The following is a 23,026-nucleotide window of genomic DNA, read 5'->3' on the forward strand; positions in this document are numbered from 1 at the left end:
TTACGTACACTATTTTCAAGCTTTTGTTTAAATTTAAAGTAAATTGTTTAAAAATTTAGCAATAATTGTCAGAGTTCCATTGCCCGCGGTTAATAAATTTTTCGATGTAAATTGTGATTTTTTAAGATGTACAAATTTTTTGGATTTTTTCAATGTTATAACACAAATGTGGGGTATATTTAAATTTATAATGTTTATATTATAAACTTGCCAAATACACATCAAGAAAAATTATTTTAAATTTATGTACATTTTTCGGCAGGTGTGTTATGAAATTACAGAACCTTGAATTGACACAATCAATGGATTTGTTGAAGTTACATTTATAAAATATTTTTACATGGCTAATAAGTAAAACAGTTGAAAATGCATTTCTCAATTTTGGAAAATATATAGAATAAATATACATATTTGAAAAATATTCTCACAACACAAGAGTGTAATACAGTATAAAATTGAAAGAATTTTGAATCAATTTGTTTCAAATAAACTATAGATTGATTTAGAGTTCAATGCCGGCGTATACATACCTTTTTGAGTGGTAAGTGGTAAAGCAACATTCGTCCATATTACATGCATCGCATGCAGTGCAGTTGACGGAAGCGCAATATTCTCCAGCACGGTGACGCCATCTTTTATTTAGTAATACAGGGACTAATTGATCATAAGCATCATAACATATTTCACTGTCTGCCTCTGTTGAAAATGAAGTAGTACGGTGGCTATACTTAGCTTCGCATCGATGTATGGTCAGTTATGTTTGCACTATTACATGCCTGATCTCTAATTGTGAAATGTAAGGACCAGATTTCGCTTGTGAAAAGCTTCAGATTGTAAACAGCTACATCCAAAAGCCAAGGAAAAATATTCCACCACCACCACCAAAACTGATTGTCTTCCGCCGAATTAATTGCATGCAAGGATGGATACCAAAATATGTAATCATACTCCTGCCAAAAGAGAGTTTTCTCAATGGGAAAAATCTCCCTGAAACATTTTTTCAAATTAGTGATCTACGGGCGTAGCCAGTGGCGGATACAGATGGGGGGCGCAGGGGGTGCGCGCCCCCCCCCTTGCGGGTCCGCCTGTATTGCCGAACATTGCAAAACCACAATTGTAACTTTTTTATATCATAAGATGGCATTGTCTTTTACATGTTTATAATCACTTTAAATAAATTTTCATATACTTTGCCTGTGACTTGATCATCTTTTATTACGATAAAAGTAAAGACAACTCGAGACATGTTGCGCCCCCCCTTGAGTTTTTTCTGTATCCGCCACTGGGCGTAGCTCCCACAATTTTTCTTTCATGCCAGGCATCGTATTGTCTGTACAGTAAAGGTATTTACTTATCACAAGGAATCTATGCCTTTGCTTGGCTACGGCTAGTTGAGTTGTAAACATCCCTAGAATCTTCCCAGGTGCATCGCTTGGATGGAACCTTGTTACATACCCATAGCAGTAAAATTTCTATGAAAATTTTCATCTCCTCTATACTGATACTAAGAGATAAAAAAACAATAAACGTAGTATAATTATCTTATTCTGCAGTGAGAAAGAAATGTCATCCGAAAAAAACCATTTCAAAAATGTCTACACATGATTTTTCCCTCAATTCAGGAAGATCTGTTTCGGGGAATAACCTATACCTTACAAAAAGATCTTCCCGTCGCCAATTGGCTGATTCTATTTTTCCTTTTTTCTGTTGGAGAAATGATGTAAGCTTCGTTGACTTCGAATCCTTTTCCTTACGTGTAACTGGTACCGAAATTCTTCCAGACTTCTCTTGAAATTCATTAGTATTATCATTATCAGGCTGCAAAACAAGATCCACTCTTGCCCGAAAATGTCTTCCCGTTCAATTTAACACAAGTCCACCAGCCTGGTCATCTGCAATGTCCTCATCAGTGACAATTACTGCTTCTTGTGGCTCAAGGTATATTGATTATACTTCGTCAAAGTCTTCGTTTTCCGGAAGCTTCACACAGTGTAATATCTCTGAGCTATCGATATCAATAATATTAAAAATTTTAACTCAAAAGTAATTACCGGAATAAAAGTTAATAAATGCAAATTATCGATTAATTGATAAATAATAAATCTTTTGGTGAGAATGCGAAGGAAAAAACGTTGGAAATTCAATAAATTCTAACTAGAGCATAAAATTCGAAACTTTGAAGATTTGCATAGGGATCCGCCCAATGTGACCTTTATGTCACAGTACCATTTATCAGAGAATACTACAAAAATGGAAAGCAATACCAAACATGTTAATGTATTATTAATAACTTTGCATCATTATGTTGATATATACCAAAAATTGTCACTATAGCACATATAGTTTATGAAAAAATTATGTACTTACATAAAGCGAACGTCCATTTTTAGTGTCTTGGGAAGGCGCATAAGTACCAGGGGTACTTAAAGGATAGGTCTTCACTCTCACTTGACAATTCTTACCTTGAATTGAAGCACTTAGCTTCCTCTTTCTAATAAGGTATAAAACTTAACAATACACCGTGCCCGAGCGATGCAAGAGTCATTACAGTGGAGCGATACAGGGTGTGACATTTTTGTTACATTGGGCGTATCCAGGTTAAGGATGGGCAAAAAGTACCGGTGTTCGGTAGTACCGAGTACTATTATTTTTCTACTCTGGCAGTACCAGCTAGTATTTAACAGAGGTACTACTGTGCTGGTACCAGAAATACTGGTACGAGCCGGTACTTCGGCAGTGCTGCTATTGTATGTTTTATTAATCCACTAACAACTTAGACCATATAAGCTACGAGACCCGCAACATCGCAAGGACGGGAAGTGAGGGATCATGTCGTCACTCTTGGAAATGCAGAGGATATACCACATACACGCTCAAGATATTTTAATGCTCATCCGCTGCGAAGCAAAGCTGAAAAGTGAAGATATTGGGCACGCAAAATGATTTTAGGCATAAAATTTATAGTTTTTGATGAAATAAAGCATCTTATAGAAAGTAGGATATCAAAGTGTGGTATAATTTCAAAATTCTATCAACAACTGACGACGGAACTAACTAGAGCATTTTATAGTTACCAAGGATTTTCTGATATTCGACTTCTGCAGTTTCACAAAATTCTTTCAGCATTTGAACACGTACAGGGTAATGTAGAGATAAAAATATATTTTAATAACAGTATTTTCCACATCTGCGCAGTGGCAGATACAGATGGGGGCACAGGGGGTGCATGTCCCCCCTTGCGGGCCCGCCCATATTGCCAAACATTGTAGAACCAAAAATATAACTAATTTATGTTATAAGATGGCATTTTCTTGTATGCGTGCCTAAGAAATTTAAAAATATTATTGTGAACTCTGCATGTGACTTAATTATTTTTTATTAGTATAAAAGGAACGAACGTCATGAAAGTCCACACTGTGTCGCTTATGGCGGAGTTTCTGCTTACTAAGCCACTGTTGGGGTGGAAAACCCTACTTTGTCACTCTATTCGACGTTTAAGAATACGTACTTTGAAATTTGTGTTTTGCTTGAATTTTATTTGTTAAGGTCAATTCTCCACAGTGGTATTCCACTTTGAAGTTCCATAGAATCTGTTACGAAAAAGAGGGGATAGCATCATATCCTCATATGGAAATTCATTGTTTACCAATTGAAATAAAAATTAATCTCTGGAATTTGGAATTATTCGTCGCTGAATAGAGCAAAAAAGTAGAGTTTTTCACCTAGAGAGTGACTAAGCAAGCACGACCTCCGCCAAAATGTGGTCTTGTGAGGTCAGCACCTTGTTCAGTAAAATCCATCCCGAAGTTTATTCTGAGAAAATGGCTTGGTTGAGTAACTGGCTAACATGCCTGACTGGCAATTGAGAGATCTGTTCATCATTAAACGCATGAAGAAGTTGTACCATGCTCGGATAAAAAATTGAAGGAATCCATCTTGCTCACCCCCTTAGTACTCATTATGACGTGATAGCACTGTAGTGCTGTTACATATTGATGAAATCCATAAAAATATACATACATAGATCATTTTTCCTTATCAACCCTAATATTTTAACACAATAAAGATAAATTATTACAAAATACAACCAATCAATCTTTACATGTAACACCTGGGGTCAAAATGACCGGTTTGACATTCTGAGTGGGAGTAATATTTTTATAGAATGTAATTGAACTATCCTGAAATAAACGCACCAGAATAATGTCTTTATGAAGTTAGATAAAATCAACAAAGGGAATACTGTTGCCATGAAAAATAAATTATGGGTGGCCATTTGAAATCTCAATTGCTGTCCAAATGACTTTTCTGGCATTCTAGTGTTAAGTGCCTTGTAGATAGGGTAAAACCTTCACAAACTTCTATTAAACCTAATGGTCACCCTTAAGAATACATGGCCACATTTCTGTGATTGGTAGCAAAATGTGAACAGCTTATAGAGTCTTTCTTTATTTCTGGTTTTCATTTCCTCTATCTTTTCCTTCAAAATCTTACAGCTATTGGGTTTTATATTTTATAAACTAGTCCTTCCTCTCTGCCATCTTGAAGTGAAGTGGCTGTGTAGGTATTGTCAGAATTTTATTTGTAAAGGTCAATTCTCCATAGCTGTATTCCACCCTGAAGTTCCTTACAATCTGTAATGACAAAGAGGGTAAAACATCATGTCCTCAGATGCATATTTATTGTTTACTAATTGAAATTCAAATTAATCTCTGCATGGGATCCTAAAGATGACAAAATGATTCTGTTATGATGACATTTTGGTAGGACATCTTTCAATAATAATTCATGCAAGCATCTTGCAAAGAGTGCAGTACAACATGCTGCATATGAAGACTTCAATTCAACAAAAAGCTGAAACAATTAACATGAATCTAATATACTAAGAAGAAACAGGATGGGTATTTTGAATATTGGTCATCATTGATTATGAAAAAGTAAATTTGGAAATCATCATTAGTCAGCAATTATGAGATTGGTTTGACGAAGCTCTCCTGTCCACTAGCCTTCTCATATCGACATATTGCTTCTCTTTTTACTTCCTTTGTAACCTGTCAAACGTAACTCATTCGGGGCCAATCCTTGTCCTTCTTTCCTTCCATCTGTCCTTCAATGATAGTCTTCATCTAGCCATCATGCCTCAGAATGTGGCCGACTAAGTTGTTCCGTCTTCTGCTTAAGGTTTTTTGGAAGACTTCTCTTTTCTCCCACTCTTCTTAGCACTTCCTCGTTACTCACACGGTCAATCCATTTTATCTTCATCATCCTTTGGTAGTACCACAATTCGAATGCTTCAATTCTTGACTTCTCTGCTGCTGTCAACGTTCAAGCCTCCCTTCCATAGAGGCACGAACTCCATAAGTAGCATCTGATGAATTGTTTCCTTACTTATGTGCTTGTATTCTCAGCTGCAAGAAGATCATTCTTCTTGTAGAAATCCCTCTTCCCCTGCACTATCCTACTCACTATTTCTTTCTTGCGTCATCCATTGTTGGTAATTCAGCTTCCCCAGTAAGAGAACTCTTTCACCTCTTCAAGCTAATGCTTTCCTAGGTTAATGTTTGTCTTAGCCTCCTCTCTTTTGCTGCATTCTAATATCTTAGTCTTCTTTTTGTTGATTTTAGGCTGATATCTGGCCATTGTCCTTTCCATATTTGTCAAAGTCATCTTCCAATGCACAGCATACTAATTTTTTCTCCATGGATTTTGGCACCCAAAGCCTCCTCCTTGATTTCATTGACAGTTTTCTCGATGTAAACATTAAAAACTATGGGGGAAGTTCACATCATTGTCTCACCCCTTTTCCTATTCTTGCTTCTGCACAGTTGGGTCCACATTTAACCCATTTCCGCCCAGAATAATGTCTGAAATTCATATTTGCACCCATCATTTCAAGCAAATGCGATTATTTGTAACAGCTTCAAAAATAAACTAATATGTATATGGATTAGGTCAGCAAAGCCTTTAGCAGCACATTTGTAGCAATTTAAAAACAAAATAGAGCATAGTTTTTCATAAAGAGCCTCACATAGGTACTCAGAATGGAAGGGTGTAGCCATATGGCTACGGTGGGTGGAAATGGGTTAATCACAGCTTCTTGGTTTTTGTACAAACTATGACCAATTCTTCAATCTTTTTAGAGCACTCCGATTACTTTCAGAATCCAAAGCATTGAATTTCATTCCATGCTATGAGATGCCTTCTCTTAATCAACAAATGCAATGAAAGTCACTTTTTTCTTCTCCCTTCTCTTCTCTATGAGGAGCCTCGAGGCCAAAATAGCTTCTCTTGTGCCCCTGCTTTTCCTTAATCCTCATCCAGGAATTCTTCTGATCTAGATCTACGAAGCTTCGTTCTATTCTCCTGTAAATGATTCTTGTTATAATATTCGACACATGTGTTGTGAGGCTTAGGGTCCTAAAGCCTTCGCACTTCTCTGCTCTCTTCTTTTTGGGTATGGGAATGATGATGTTATTCTCGAAGTCACTAGGTAAATCTCCTGTTGAGTATATATTGCAGATAGTTTTATACAGTTGAGTTAAGACCTTATCTTGTGCATTTTCAATTAGCTCTGCTGGAATGTCATCCGTTCCTGCAGGTCTCTTATTGCAGCGTCAAATTCCAATGTGAAGGTGCTCGCACCAATGTCATCCTTTTCAACTTCACTTTCCTCCTCGATAATTGTTCAGCTAAGTTTGCTTCCGTTTCATAATTCTTCCATGTATACCTTCCATCTCTTGGCTTTGTCTTCGTTTTCAATGAGAATATTTCTGTTCTTGCCCCTTATGGTATTACATCTTGTGCTTCATTCCTTGAAATGTTTCCTCACTGTTCTATAGGCCCCTTCTGCTTTTCCTTGTACGTGGTTACTTTGTATGTCCTCGCATATGTTCCTCATCCACGCTTCTCTGGCTTTCCCCTATTTGTGGCAAATCTTGTTCTTTATTATCGAGTAGCAAGCCTGTCCTTCCTCAGTATTCGCATTCTTTTACTTTCTCCATTCTTCAATGAGGTCTAGGACTACATCCATGATCCATGGCTTTTTCTTACCACATTTTATTCTCCCTTGAACTTCTCTAGCAGCCTCCTGAAGCCTACATTTAGTTTTTTTCCAGCTTTTCTCCACTGATTTCTCAGTCTGATCTAATCCTATTTTGCGCACCACTACTTCATGAAAGGCATGTTCATTACTTGGCTCCTTTTGTTTCTTTAATTTCCATGCATTCTCCACTGATTTCTTCAATTTTTTGAACTTCAGATGGCATTTCATCATCACTATTGATTATGATCACTGTCAATATCTTCCCCCGGGTAGCTTTCACAGTCTTATCTGGTTCCTAAACCTCTGTTTCACTGAAATATAATCTAGTTGAAATCTTCTTTTGTGTTCTTGCATTGTCCATGCATATCTTCTTTTCGTGTGATTCTTAAATAGCATATTGGCAATCACTAATTTGTGTTCAATGCTGAATTGCAGGAGACTTTCTCCTCTTGCATTTTGATATATTGATCCATATTTTCCAGCTATTCTTCCATCCTGATCTTCACCGATGACAGCGTTCCAATCACCTAAAACAATAAGGTTATCTTCACCCCTTACCTGTTTGAATACTTCCGTGATAACAATGTGGACGTCTTTAACTTCTTCATCCTCATAGTCTGTCATAAACATGTAAACCTGTAGCACTATGGTATCTACCGGCTTAGTCTCCATCTTTTCTGTATCTATCCTTTCATTGCACTGTAGGAAGCTTTTCACATGCATTCTGGTGATCTTTCTTAGCATTGTCCCAACCCCAGCATTACTTTTTGGAGATCCTGTGTGAATAATTCTATAGCTTCCTCTCCAAAAGTCCCCCTCATCAGACCACTCCATTTCAATGATTCCTAGCACGTCGATATTCAATCTGTCCATTTTCACTTTAAGGTTTTCTAGCTTACCACAAGTCCTAAGAGATCTCACGTTCCATGTACCAAATCTCATAACTTTATCACAGTTGACCAACATACCCTCTCGGGTAGTCCCCACCCAGAGATCCAAATGGGGGACTAGTTTACCTCCGGAATATTTACCCGAGAGAATTCCATCATGTCTGATAATTTAAAGTTGGAGTAGCTGCGACTCCTCGGGATAATAATGTGGTGGTTTCCCCTAGCCTTTCACATTACAGTACTGCAGTCGTTAATGTTACAGCGCCTGCAGTGAAATGAGTGTCGTGGTCTCCACCTTCACTCACATTGAGAGGAGCTGCTACCGTCTCCCCTGGGTGATGTGAGGCACAATTGTTGGCGGCCTTCGATCGCCAAGTCACGGTGTAATGTGTAAAGTGCGTCCGGGAAGGTTGGAGGTCGAAGAGCAGGTGGGAAAAGTTAATGTATAAAAAAAATATGTATATATTATGTATGGAAATAATGTAAAGAGATTATTAATTGAAACTATGAAATGAAACTATGTTCTTTTTGAGACTTCAATCCACTTTACTTTCATTATGTAATTAATCATTACACTTGTTTCTTTTGTTCTTCGGTATCGTCTCGCGTGTCCCAAAAGGGGGGAGCATTGAGGCCAGATAGCCACTTACGTTACGTGTGTGATGTGTGTTAATGTGTTTTCTTTGTTTTCTTTTATGTGTTTGTGGAGCATGAATGTTGAGAGGAGAGGGAGATAAATTGGAAGTTTACAGGCATGCCGCAGGACTGCAGCGAAGAGATTGGTCCTCTCTGAGGGCAGTCTTAAGGAAGATCGCCACTTTACTTCCGCGGCTGACCACGGCGGAGTAACTTGGGCGACGGGCGGCCAGCGGTCCAACTGCGATGCCAGTTTAAAGACCCGTGCGTAAGGAGAAGAGCGCGCGCGGGCCGAACAGATGACAAATTGTGTCGTCTGCTACGCGGTGTTGGGAAAAACGGCAACACTGTGGGTGCTAGGTAGTCAGCGTGGCGAAGGAAACCGCTCTCTCGGTCTGCAACCTTCCCGCTGGACGCACCTAACTTGAACTCTCCTGACTTGAGATAATTCTCAGTGATGAAGCATGGACTTCGGAGTATGTGGGTTGTATGATTGTGTGTGTGTTAGCGTAAGGTATGTGGCTGTTGGTTTCATTTTGGTTTAAGGGGAAAGATCAATTTATTGTTGTAATTTTGGGGGAACCCATATTTGGGACTATTCAGTGGACATTTGTCTCCAATTTATTTATTCATGTGTGTGAGGTTCGTCGAGTGCAGGGGTAATTGTGATGTCAGTGGATTGGAGTCGTTAGTGTGGATCAGGGAAAATCTTATTTTGTTTAATGGAACTGTCATTTTGTAGAAAACTCAAAAGGTGCAATTGTCAAATAAATGCCCAAGTTGTGGTACGATTTGTTTTATAGAAGTGATTCTCTTTTCTTTTGGTTTATTGATCCCTTGCGTGAGGAGTCCCGGACGAATCCTCGTGGTTCTTTTAGTTTTAATTAAATGAATTCTCCACTGCTAGCTAGTCGCGAGCAAGTTTATGTAACGCGGAACTACCCTCGTCTTTTGGGTTCTGAGATTTAGCATGGGTAGTTGTAAGAGGGTACATTATGGCGTTACAACGGGATCTTCATAGGCTTAATGTTTCATTTAGATGGCATATCTTACCCAGGGATTGACCCATACCACCTCGGAATGCTGCCACTTTTTGTTCACAATTGCTTATTTGACAAGTAAACTTGATTATATCGCAGCTATACTCTCTATCTAGAGGTTGACCCACCATCTGCAACCCAGTGGAGGCACTCGGTGGCTTAAAGCCTTTCTCATTCATGTCTTGGCCATGTATTGTGAAGATGGAGAAATTAAATTGCTACCTAAATGGAGGCTGAGTGGTGGACTTCACTTCGTCCCTCCCTCCTTGCCTCCCACACACTCCACATCTCCACTCTCTCCATCCAAATGCTCCCTCTACATCCTCACCGCTACTATGTATGTACTTTCCTTTCATTGCCCACCATGTCTTTCCCTCTCTCCATTACACCGCTATCATTTTCTATAATTACCCTATTCTCTAACACCTGCTGCCCCTTCCAATTCTCCTTCCTTGTAGTCAATGTAAAGCACTATGTTTCACAGTAGATTATTTGCTTGCGTTCTCTGCACCCTCTGACACAATAATCCTGTCATCAGGCTTCCTATTACTAAGTACCTTTTTTACCACTGCTATTACCTACATTATATCCTAACTTTTTTCTTTAGTTTGCTGCCTAAATAGTAATATTTTTGCCAATGCTCTAGTTTGTGATTCCTTACTTCCAGTTTAGCCTCAAACTCCTAGAACTAGAAATTTTATGTTACCTATGATATGGTTCATCTTCGATTTTTCTTCATTCTCTATTCCTAATACACGCCTACCTAGCTCATCCACCAGTGCATACAAGCATTTTGTCTATTCAATACATGATCACCTGTGAAGCTGATGAGACTTAAATATATTAACTTTATAAATTTTTTAAAAAAATATTCCAATCAGTAATAAATACTAACGTGTATCTACTTATCAATACTAACACTGAGTGAAACTAATTTTCAATAGATTAACTTAGACTTTGTGAAATATATCCGCTAAATTTATTTGCATGCGATGCATTTTGTTGCACATTACTATAGTCTTAAGTGAACTTGAGGATGTTGCAGTGAAAAACAAAATGAATTATTTTACATTGCCCAATTAAATCAAAACATATTAAGATTCTCCTCCAGATTGTGCCACAAATGAGAAACAATTTTCAGTTAAAGTCACTTGGAAGATGTTGGCGGAAGATACCATCTAGTCAAATTTAAAGGAAAATTATTTCAAGCAACTTTTCATCCTGTCGAAACATTGGTTTACTGCTGATAACCAAGCTATAGAGAAAAGAGATTCAAATTGTTTTCAACCCTCTATAAATCGATATAAATGGATGTCAAGGCAGAATCTAATGGAGTTTGATGGATTAAAAACCTATTAAACATTTTTAGAAAAATTTCTTTCCTGGGAATACATTGTTCTAGGTTATTATTTTTTTCCCAAATTTTTATGCTGCTCACCTTTGCCAGCAGTATTTCAGTCTCCAATTCTGCAAATCTCTTTCCAATGCAGCTTCTAGGTCCGAAACCAAAGGGCAGGAAGGCAAAAGGATGCCTCTTAGTGGCATGCACAGAGTCAAAGTCCTCTTTGCTCCCAGTTGACTCTTCTGTTGGCCTATTTTTCAGCCATCTTTCTGGAATGTACCTCTTACTCATGGGGAATATTTCTTCCGAATTCAATGAGATGACACTGGGCATCACTATATTTGTCTAGAAAGTACATTTGAGTGATTTTTAGTGTCATTGATCTTAATTTTTATATCTGTAAATAGCCCAAAGACAATTGATACTCAAGTGAAGGAGACATGGGAGGGAATACCATGAGGCCTAATCATTGAAAGCATTTTTTAATTTACATATTTTATGAATACCTCATGAAATATTTATCCATCATCATCTACATAGATCATTGTTCTACATAGTAAAATAGCAGCAATGTTAATTTTTTATATCCATAATATTTAAGCATAATCATATTTTTAAAATCTCAATATCATCCAATTCAATGCAACTATGTACGTATTTTTATTTCCATAATTAATTAATGGGAAGTGATAATTCAACAAATACCTATGTACGTATGTATGTAGTTGAATTACATTTTTCAATTTTTCTATCTTTTAGGGTGGTCAAGCCATATTTTAAAAATAGTTTTCCTTACCCCTTTAGGTACTCTGTAGTTTGACAGGACCAAGTCCTTGACTGCTCCTCTCAAGTTGCCAGATAGGATTGGGAGAACCCTGTGAATGAGAATATTTTATCATCATAATTAAAAAAAAAATCATTGTCTTTCTCAATAACTGTCTTTTTTCTTTAGCTCATTACAAAATCATTGCATAAATGAGCGAATTAATCGATGATTCCATTGTCTTGTGGAAACCTGATTGACCAGAGTGCATATGTATATGTAAAGGCATTTTATCCCCTTCCAACCTTAGAACAACTAACTCACTTGCAGAGTTACATAAGGGTATGGGATTTCCCTTTCCTTCATGGTCAAGAGAGGAGGGGGTCCCTCACCAAACAACCTTTCCTCCCCCCCCCCTCTCCCATTCTACACCTAAAAGTGACAGGAACTTTTATCAGAGCCATAATTTCACCTGATAGTTTCAATAATAAAATTTGCATATGCACTTGCAATTCCTTCAGACCCATTTCATTGCTGATTGTGGTTCCACAACTAAACCTTTTCTCAAATTCCATCTGAAGAGTGGTGAAGCTAAAGGCATTTAACTCTTCTAATCGTGGAAAGAAAACGTTTTCAGAGCTACGAGGAACATGATGAAGATATTTTTAACCTCTCTCTCTCTCTCAGGAGCTCTATTTTGGGGTGGAGTCTCTTGGGTCAATGGCTCATGCCTGGGACCCAATTAGGAACGTCATTTCCCCACCCACTGAGCCTCAACACTCCGATCCTTTCTCACTACGAGTCCATCATCAAATCATTGCATTAGCAATGTCTTCAAATAAATTTTGTCTAAGAATTTCAATATTTGACGCTTTTATAAGAATTTAACATTTTTTAAGCATTGTAAAATTTTAAATGGATTTCCAGCATTGATTAAACAAAGGTAATAAACACAAGGTACTAAGAGCTTAACACCAGAATAGTGATGGGCACTGTGCGAGTTTAAGACTCTAAATGTAGTCCTTCCCATCTTAAAGCGAAATATCCTACACATTCAATTTTTCTCAACCCTTCATCTCCAGCTGAAATTTTTAGAGTGATCAACTCCTTCGCTCACAAGTGGTCTGTGGGATATGATGAAATCCCAATCCCCGTTGTTAAATATTCAGCCAAATGGATTTCTGAACCATTATCTGACATATTTAACTTATCTATTTCTCATGGTCATTTTCCATCCTGTCTGAAAACAGCAATTGTTTCTCCCATACATAAGAGAGGTCCAAAGCACGACTCAGAAAACTATAGACCGATTTCCATTCTTTCAACCTTCTCTAAAATATTTGAGAAATTGATGTTTAACCATATTGTAAATTACTTGCAACATTATAACCTCCTGCATCCAAATCAACATGGTTTCCGTGAAGGTCGATCAACAACTTCAGCTGCTTTCCAACTAATTCAAAGCATTTGCCAATCGATAAACAACCACCATCAGGTTATCGGTACCTTTTATGATTTAAGTAAAGCATTTGACAACATTGACCATTCTATACTATCTCACACATTACTTGGTATGGGTATCTCTGGTATAGCTCATTCTTGGCTAATGTCATACCTGTCAAATCACCAACAAATTGTTCAATGGAAAAGTAAATCTGAAATGGGAATAAAAAGCTTTAGATCTACACCACTTGCAGTTAGTTGTGGAGTTCCCCAGGGTTCAATTCTTGGACCCCTACTATTTATAATTTTCATCAATGATCTACCCCTCTCTCTACCAAACAGTGATGTGGTATTGTACGCAGATGATACTTCCTCCCTAAATTCTGCAGTTATTTCAGAAGTTCTTTTCTCGAACACAAAAAACTCAATAATACATTTGTCTCACTGGCGTCATGAAAACAATCTGTCCCTTAATATCAATAAAACTTCCTTCATGCAGTTTCACTGCAAAATATCTCCTCCTGCAAGTAGTCCACGGCTAACTCTAAACAACAGCATAGTTCAACGTTCATATTCAATTAAATTCTTGGGCCTCCACTTAACAGAGGATCTTGACTGGTCTACTCGTGTTGAACATCTATCCAAAAAAGCTGCTACTGACATTTATATGATTAGGAAATTTAGACCAACTACCTCTGCTACCACACTAAAAATGGTGTACTATGCCAATGTCCATTCTCACTTGATGTACGGCCTAATTTTCTGGGGAAACACTGCTAAAGCTTTCTCATTACAAAAACAAGCTATCAAAGCCATTTTAGGTGTGTCCGTTAGGACTCCAGGTAGGCCAATATTTGAAGCTCTTGGCATTCTTACACTCCCTTGTATATATATTCTGCAATGCTCTATGTTGGTTAAAAACAATCCTTCTCTATTCCCACCAAACAGTGACTACCATTCATACAATACACGTGGTAGAGGCAATATACATGCATTTGGGCACAATTTAGAGTATTTTAGGCGAGGTCCTTTCCACCCAGCTTCCCAAATATACTACAATAAGCTCCCAAGTTCTTTAAAGTCTGTCTCTTCTCCGGCCATTTTCAAAAGCAGATTATGTAAAATTCTTTATGACAAACGGTATTACAACTTGACTGAATACCTGGAAGATATTCTCTAATTGATTTTTTGTGTATTGCATGTATTGTAAATTTGTATATTGTATTAGTATTGTATACAATATGTATGTCTCCAATTTGACGAGTTCTATGTCACTTGACCAGTGGAACAATAAATTTTATTATTATTATTATTAAGGTACTAAGAGTTTAACACCAGAATAGTGATGGGCACTGTGTGAGTGAGTTAGTTCAAATGAGCGACTCAGTAGATAGAGCTGTGTGGCGAGAGAGTCTCATTTGGTGAGTCGCGACTCCCTCCCCTCTGCAAACGACTCCCTTTGCGCACAATGTGCGCTGGAATTGTAAGGAGCGAAGTTAGACTCCTGGCGCCCATGACTCCCTCAGCGAACACTGTGCACGCTGGAGTAGTGGGTGGTGGGAGCCAGAATTCATTTGCACACGACTCCTTCCACAAAAAGTTTCTGTGTGAGGCTCATCGCACGTTTGGCAGGTCAAAGGAAGCACATGGCAGTTTCTGCTGGTAGCCCACCGTTTGAAAGATTCTCTTTATTCATTTTCTGGGTTTACTCTAAAGAATCTCATACCACCCTTATCGTTATTCTCTCTCCTGCATGTTCCATACATCGTGAAAGTAAAATGGTGGAAGATACACATGTAAAAGTTTTCGGCAATAGCAAATTTATGAAAATAATATGAGACAAAAATGAAAATTTGTTCGAACACCAACAACTAAGATTAATTGAGGAAATTAATTATGAATTGTTAACATGATCATATAGTTTCGGAGGGAATATTTTGTTACAACAGGATATTTTAAATTGCCGTCATCTCTAAGCACAGGACACGGAATACATTCTCCGTCTTCCATGAAAGATATAACGTATTGGCAGAAATGGTTCCTCAGTTATATCACCTGTTTAACATAGTGACTATGCAATATGTGATCGATTTGCAATCAATTTTTCAAATTAAGATCTCGGAAAATTGCATGTTAAATGTTCGTTCAGAAATCTCCCCCTCATCACCTTCCCCTCTCTTCCACTCCCCTCTCCCCCCCTCCCCTCAACCCAGAAACACTTTGTTGAGTCCATGACTGCAAGATTCCCTAGTGTCAGCTATAGCCAACAATTGTTCTTTGAGTTGAAAAATTCATGCTGGCTATAGGTGACCATGGGTCTTTAGATTATGAAAACACTTGTCACCTATAGCCGACGTTTAGCATGAAAGGGTTAAGTTGGCCTTCAAACCCACTGGCCACATAAAAACAATTAATTAATGGTTAAAAAGAATTAATAATGTTCTCACCTATGGCTTTCCTTTAGGCATGCCTTGAGGTACTTCATTTCTTTAAGTTTTTCATCTGTAATTACATCATTTTTGCTTGGTAAATATTTCTTTAACTCTTTGAATAGCAGTTCTTGCTTTTCTGGATTTTTCGTCATCAAATATAATGTAGCTGCAATTGTGTAAGAAGTCTAGATGTGAGGAAAGAGATACATATACTCATTATGACCATTTATTATGATCGTTGTGTACATAAATCATCAGAGTTCTTGAAAAGTTGAGCATTTATGTCATTATACCTATAACATGTATTGAATATCTTCATGGAGGCTGGGAGGTAGGCCTAATTTTTTATTGTGATGGAAGTAGATTGACGATGTGCCGGCTTATCTGTAAAAACTTGAATTCTGTTGGCATAAGGCTTAATAGAAACAGATTGATGATCAAAGAGTTTACTTTGAGGAAATTCATTGTAATGAGACGGAGACAGTTGTAGAAATTTTCCATACTAATTATTAACTCAACCTATTTCAATGTGTAAACATAATTTTCAAGAGCTGTTTGGATGGGAAGTGCAAGACAGTTAAATCAATTTATATTGAAGCACAACTCATTACATCTGTCAATAAGGTTTGTGGTAGAGGTGGAAATGAACACTCTGGAATTCCTAGATCCGACACTAGCAATTAGAAGAAATGCACATTAGTTTACAATTAAAAAAAAAAGTAATTTCACAGATGTTGTTATCTCAAAAGAGTTTAATCACCATCACTCGCACAAAGTGTCTGCTTTTCATGCAGTAATAGATTTCCTCCTAATATCTTCCCCCTCTCTGAGATAGACTTTGAAAAGCAGGTGGAAACGATTTAACTTCTGGCATCCCGGAATTGATACGAAGAAATAATGGTGAACTTTATTTAGTGGTGAAAAATAAAAAAGACAACTGCGTTGTCAATGACAAATATCTCACCTATTGTACGGTCAAATGAAAAGAGGGCAAAATTATCATTATTAGGTTAGCCATCCTAAAAATTGGAAAATTGTTCTCTAAAGATAATTTGAAGTTGTGTTTCTATAACCCAGTTGCCTTTAGTAAATTGTTTTTAATGCTAAAGATCATATAAATGATAGGGAAAAAAGTACGTAGTGTTTATTAGTTGAGATGTCACCAAAATAGATGTAAAGGTGTATGCTGCCCAGACTGGGAGAAAATTTTATTTAAGAATTGATGAATATAAGAAATCAGTTTTAAAATGCCGCGACCAATCCACATCTCTAAAACATTTATGTACTTCTGATCATTCACCTGATTTTAACATTGAAATTTTACATGTATTTCACAGAGGTACTATGGGGGGCAAAAAGTATCCCAACAAAGGTTGTGCCACCACTATCGCTCCAGTGGGTTTCCTTTCCAGTGGGTTGTTATTCTTTGGTCATTGAGGGAAATTCAAACTTCATCGCCCAAATATGTGACCAACCACTGAGTCCCCCGCAATGCAGAGCATGAATCGTGACTCCATAGAATATGGACGTTTTCGACGGCATCATGGGCGCACATTGGCAAACGGAGAGTATGGCCTTATGTAGTACATTCACTATACATATATACAGTCAGTAGGGGTGCCTAGCCAAGGTGAGGAAGTTAGGGAGGAGGGTATTGTGGTGCTCAAGTCTAATGAATTGACCACCCCTACTGACTCAATGTACATGTAAGGCCATACTTTCCCTCTTTTTGAACCTGATGATGTCGCACAGTGAAGTGTTTCGGGAACAACAATCCCTCTTCATTGTTTGCAAGACATTTGTTCGAATCCAATCATTTCAGTAGTTTTGCACCAGAGATCCTCCATTTGAAAGGAATGAACGCAAGCTGGATGCCCTAGAGTCCATGGAGATTTTACATCAAGATCAAGGGATTTTACTAAATGAAATTATTTTCCTATTTCCCCTTTCATGAATCTCCCACCTCCTGCGGTCACTATCCCTCCAATCAGTGTGCCTCCCCTCCCACTGACTCACTTTGTACGACCACATCCGCCTTCACAGCGGACCAGCTCAACCTTTACCCCCCACCTCTCTCTCATTTCGCTACAATGTTTTCTTCCCATTTTGTTACACTGTGTGCCTCCCATTCTGTTAATTGTTTAATTCCCTTTCTGTAAATTTTTTTTGCCTTCAATTTTGTAATTTTGTATGACTCAATCCTTTCACTGCTGTGAACATATCTTTTCTTCCTCCCTCACCACTTTTGCCACATGTGAGGGGTAGGGTTTCAGAGATGGAGCAGCAGCAAAAGGGTTGATTGCTAATAATACCCTCCTTCCTAGTTTCCCCGCCTTTGCTACCCCTGCTGACTCAATGTATATGTAAGCCCATACTCTCCCTGTATTAGAACCTGATGATGTCGCACAGTGACGAAACTGGTTGTTAATAAAGTCATATGCAAAATTTACATAGTTTTTTATTTAAAATCAAATTGAAATTGAAAATCCCATCAAATTTACCAATAAATGATCAATTCTTCAGAAAAATTTGATAAAATACTTGAAATACTGACTATATGAGGTGCAACTCTTTTCACAGTACAGTTACAGGAGTGGGTACTTTCCCAGAGAAAGTGAATGTTAAAAGAGGTCTAAGGTTGGTCGTTCAAATGCTTATTTAAGAAGGTATGATTGATTGCACTACAATTCTCTTGAAGCATGTACATATGGAATTGCTTTGTTTGACTCAAATGCTTACAGATACATACATATCTCATAAAGATGAATTTCTGGTAGGTGTCAAAGTTAATCTAACATTGTGTGTTCCTAAATGTACTTACTGTGTCAATACCTCCAAACATCATATCTTGGGCCATGATTGTTGCCTCCCTCATATCTGTTCTTGCCAACAGTCTTTCTAGAACGCTCATTTCTGCACCTGCTTGTGTTCCACCTCCTGCCTTACGTCTCTCACTGCGCTCCATCGCTGCTTTCACGTGCTTGCTTGATACCCTGTTTGAAAAATTGGAGCCAAGGATTGAAAACAAACATGTATTTCATTTTTCTTCATTAAGTATGCAATGCCAATTTTAAAGTTTTGTGTTGGCATTTTGAGGAGGCAACTGACAGCCACGGTAATTCGTGCCTTAGGGAAGGGAAATCTAGTGTTGACATGAACCTTTTCTTGGTGGAAAGTGCCAAGGAGACGACGGCTTTGCATCCATCCTATGTGACGGATGGAGTGAAATAGGCACACATACTTAAAGTGGCATGCAGGGATCAGGCTAACCCTGAAAAATGTAGTGCCGTTGCAAGCCCCTCTTCCTCATCCCAGTGTGAGTGACAGTCACTGTGGTGAGAGAGAAATCTTTAAAATCTTAAGTGTGCATGAAATTTGCTCAATAGAGGAAGCCTTCAAAGTGTGCACGAATAAGGCCTATGTTAGGGAATCCAAATGTCGTTTTAAGTCTGTAGAAAAAAATATCAATGACACCAGTTTTTCAATTGCCTTGGACAATTGGATAATGGGTTTCAGGGATAATCATCCCACCAACTTCAACTGCCATTTAGATTCCATGTCTTTGGACTTCAGCCAATGAGCGGCTCAACTCAATTGTGAGATGTGTGATGTAGGTACTGAGCTTGTCTGTGATTTTGCGAGTGGCATGTATGTATTTCAAGTACATTTCAGCGAACATTTTTGAACATAAACAGTTGTGTAATGTGGGAAAGTTTATTTGTTTTAACATATACATAATAAGTTTTTTAAATTCTACAGAAATGACTTTTACTGTGTTCCATGTTGGAACTTCTAAGATTATCGAATGATGGAGTCTAACCTATTGAATAATTTCCATGTACATATCTCTTATTTTCTATCATTTGGCTCAAATGGTTGCATTAAAAAAATTATGAACTTACTCTAAAAAAGTGTCCAGAGCTCTGACATATCTTTTCCATGTAGATGTGGGATAAATCTTCCAAAATGGGATGTTTACCTCAATATCAAAAAAGCAGTCGAAAAAGTCACCAACTGCATCTATCATCTTCTGAGGTTCAGAATCAGGAGGAAGATTTGATTCCAGGCAGCCAAGGCGGGTGTCCAAGGCCACATAGGCTATAGCTGTTGCGTTAACAGGATAGGATTACAACTGATTTGCTCCGTTGTTTTAGTGAAATATTATAATGAGGTGCACAGAGTGTTGTTTATAAATGGATAAACGCAGGTAAGGGGGCAGAGGGTGGGTGGGTGGCAGATTTCTTGGGGTGGCAAAATTTGAAAATTTTATTAAAAACTGTTATTTAATTTTTCTAATTAAATTATTTAACAATAATTATTAATTTCATAAATTATTAAAAAATAATGTTAAAAAAAATTCTTAATGATAGCAAACACATGGTGTGTGTTTTCAACTATTGCATCTCAAAAAAATTGAGTCTCAACTTTAGGGCATTCAGCCGCGTTGTGTTGTACAAAGCGCCTTGGCGAGATGTTCTTTTCCTTTCCCGATGAAGTCTTGGTCCAAAATGGTCTTAGCATGATGAATCAGGGTTTTCAACGGACCGGCCTTCTGAGAGGGATGGTGGTGGGAAGTGGCATGTAGATATATCTGTCGGTGTGGGTTTTCTTCCTGTAGATGGAGTGCTCAAAGCTTCTGTCTCTCTCCTTTTTTCAAGTTTTCAAAATGAAGAATCTTGAAATTTGATTTCTCCCAGGAGCAGCTGTGGGTTAGAAAGGGTTAAGGTGTTCAAGGAGCTTGTCTAGATCTTGTCGACTGTGGGGCCAAATGACGAATGTGTCATCCACGTACCTCAGCCAAAGGGAGGGTTTCCTGACAGCGCTGCTGAGGGCTTTTCATTCAAACTCCTCCGTGAAGATTTTCGCCACGACCGGTGAGAGAGGGGAGCCCATTGCTGATCCCTCCATCTGCTAAGAATCCTGAGAACTACAACAGTGAAGACGGCTACACATTAGCCAACGCACGGGAAAGGGCCTTCTAAAATCAATGACCAATCAGAGCCTGGCATCTGGCCCAGCTGGAGAAACTGTCGTCACCCATGGACAACACAATGCGGCGGAACGCCCGAAAGCCAAGACCCATACGAAGGAACGCCGCAGAAACCTTAGATCTAACTCTCAAAAAAATAGCCTTTGGATATACATATAATATTTTAGTTGTTGGGGGGGATAGAAGGGGGTTTCAGGGGATGCAAACTGATCTTTGAACCCCCCCAACCCGACAAAACTCCTAGTTCCGGCCCTGAATAAAGCCTCAACCATTTTAGATTCCTTAATTCATTTGTCAGATTGATGAGATCGGTAACTCACATTCTAAAGACCACTTGAATAGGTCATTGACAAAGTCTTTTGGCATTTCTTCCTTTTCATCCTTTATGCTTCTGATCCTGTGAAAGATGGAAACAAACATTAATGATTTGATCTCTCTTGGCAGTCAAACATGCTTAAAGAACTACCTTAAACCATTACCTCATTCTTACTCAATGCTTATACTTTCCATGTGGCTTTTTAACTACCCCAATTAATTTCAACGACAATCAGGCATGGCAAAATAGATGCCAAGGAGTATTTGATATGCAAATTACCATTGAATTGGGTATTTGAAATGCAAAATACAAAATAGTATTTTAAACAGTATCAGAATTGAGAATTTATCACCCAGAGTCGATTCTGATTCTATCTATTCCAGGAAGATAAATATTTTTGGAGAAAAGAACCTAAATCCAACATATGGAGAAACGTTTCCTATTACTGGGAAAATTGCATTTTTGAGGCTTGGAAATGTGTAGCATTTAAGTATCTGTGTATTCCTCTTAGCATAGTATTTAGTGAAAGACTAATTATTGATCGGAGTAAATGTGATGCAAAAAGAAATAGAATCAATCCTGACAGAGTAATGATGCTTGTTTTCTTAAAAAATATTAGATACCCAAGATACAATGTCCATGATATTAAAAAGTTGTTATTCCAAACAGCATCCATAGGTAGCAAATGTTCTGTATGGAATTGATGAGCAAAAAGTGTGTTGTTTGTATGCCTGGGGATTACCAAGAACCATAATAAGCTCACCCATTATCTAATAAATATACTTTTTGAGTCACTAAATTGTATTTGTTATTTCATTCCACTAAATTCTTAAATTTTAGTAACAACAATGCAACAGATAAATCTATGTGTCACCTGTTAGTAGGAATAGGACTCAATGCATTCAGAATTGGGAATTGATTTGAAAGAATCAGAATTTGAATCTGAATAAAAAAAAAGTCGAATTGACTCATCTCTAGCATCCTAGTCGTCTTTTTGTTTACTTTCAGCTGATGTCTGGCCATTTTCCATTCCACATTTGTTAAAGACTTCTTGAAATCATCATCAGTCTTGTCTAATGACATTATGTCATCCGCAAATAGCAGCAGACTAATTCTTTCTGCGTGGATATTGATACCCAGAAGGCTTCTCCTTGATTTCATTGATGGCTTTCTTGATGTAAACAGTAAAAGTTAAGGGGGACTGTGCACTCCCTTGTCTCACTGCTTTTTCTATTCATGCTTCGGTAAATTTGGGTCCACATTTTATCTAAGCTACTTGATTTTCATACAAACTGAACAATTCTGCGATCATAGTAGAGCATTCCGATTTCTTTCAGAATCTATGCATTGAATTCCGTTCCATGTTATCAAAAGCCTTGTCTAAATAGACAAATACCTAGTATGAAAGATGGTTTATTCTTCTCCATTCTCTTTGTAGGTATGCATCTGTTTTGTACATTTTGCTTTTGTTTTTGCACTCCAGCAGTTGAGTCAAAGTGTATAAAAGAGGACAAGTGCAGCACAGGCCAAATTAAAATTTAAAATTTGGGATTACATATTTATTTGTTAATGGTGGTATCGGCTAACCTAAAGCGAGGGGAAGGTCTCAAAGGATCTCAAAGGATTCCAATTCTTTGTTCATTTTTATTTCGTATATGATTGTATTATGAAGAATATTGAAATTATCATATTATAATTAAAAGTAGTGGGCGTAACTCGGTGGAAATCCATATTGGTAGGAATAGAAGGAATAACTCTGTTATTTCCACATGGTAATTTATTGAAATAGACGTATGTATGTACCATGGTTTCGTTACAGCATGACATTACACTATAACTCCTTGATAATGTTACGCTGTAATGAAACAATGACGTCACTCAAGTAAAAATTTCTCCCTTGAAACAAGGCTGATTCTGGGCTGAAACTCCACTGAATGCGCTCAAACTGCCTTGAAACAACCTTGTCACTGCACTGCACTGCCTTGTCCTCAACAAGAAAAAGAGCACTCGATGACTGCTAATTTCCGGGTTCTTCAGCCGCGTCTGTCGTTTTTGGTTGACAACAGTTTCGGAAGCCATCCTGCTTCCGTCTTCAGGTCGAAGGTGAGAAGTTTTCATTTTTTGCCGTCTTA

At 37.8% G+C, this 23,026-nt stretch overlaps 1 protein-coding gene across 1 annotated transcript in view; it reads right to left on the reverse strand.

Moving 5' to 3' along the window:
* Window positions 1–3,532: 3,532 nt before the first annotated feature.
* LOC124162756 (probable cytochrome P450 49a1) overlaps window positions 3,533–23,026 on the reverse strand; it is a 44,034-nt gene continuing 24,540 nt past the window's right edge. Inside the window, exons 5-11 of the mRNA XM_046539394.1 lie at window positions 20,899–20,975; window positions 19,491–19,692; window positions 18,410–18,581; window positions 15,604–15,773; window positions 11,747–11,825; window positions 11,047–11,295; window positions 3,533–4,634 (exon numbers count right to left, since the gene is read on the reverse strand). Of these exons, the coding sequence (XP_046395350.1) occupies window positions 4,521–4,634; window positions 11,047–11,295; window positions 11,747–11,825; window positions 15,604–15,773; window positions 18,410–18,581; window positions 19,491–19,692; window positions 20,899–20,975 (1,063 nt within the window). The 3' untranslated portion in view covers window positions 3,533–4,520. The remainder of the gene's footprint in view (window positions 4,635–11,046; window positions 11,296–11,746; window positions 11,826–15,603; window positions 15,774–18,409; window positions 18,582–19,490; window positions 19,693–20,898; window positions 20,976–23,026) is intronic.

This window comes from Ischnura elegans, chromosome 7, assembly GCF_921293095.1.
Source record: "Ischnura elegans chromosome 7, ioIscEleg1.1, whole genome shotgun sequence".
Classification (NCBI taxonomy): domain Eukaryota; kingdom Metazoa; phylum Arthropoda; class Insecta; order Odonata; family Coenagrionidae; genus Ischnura; species Ischnura elegans.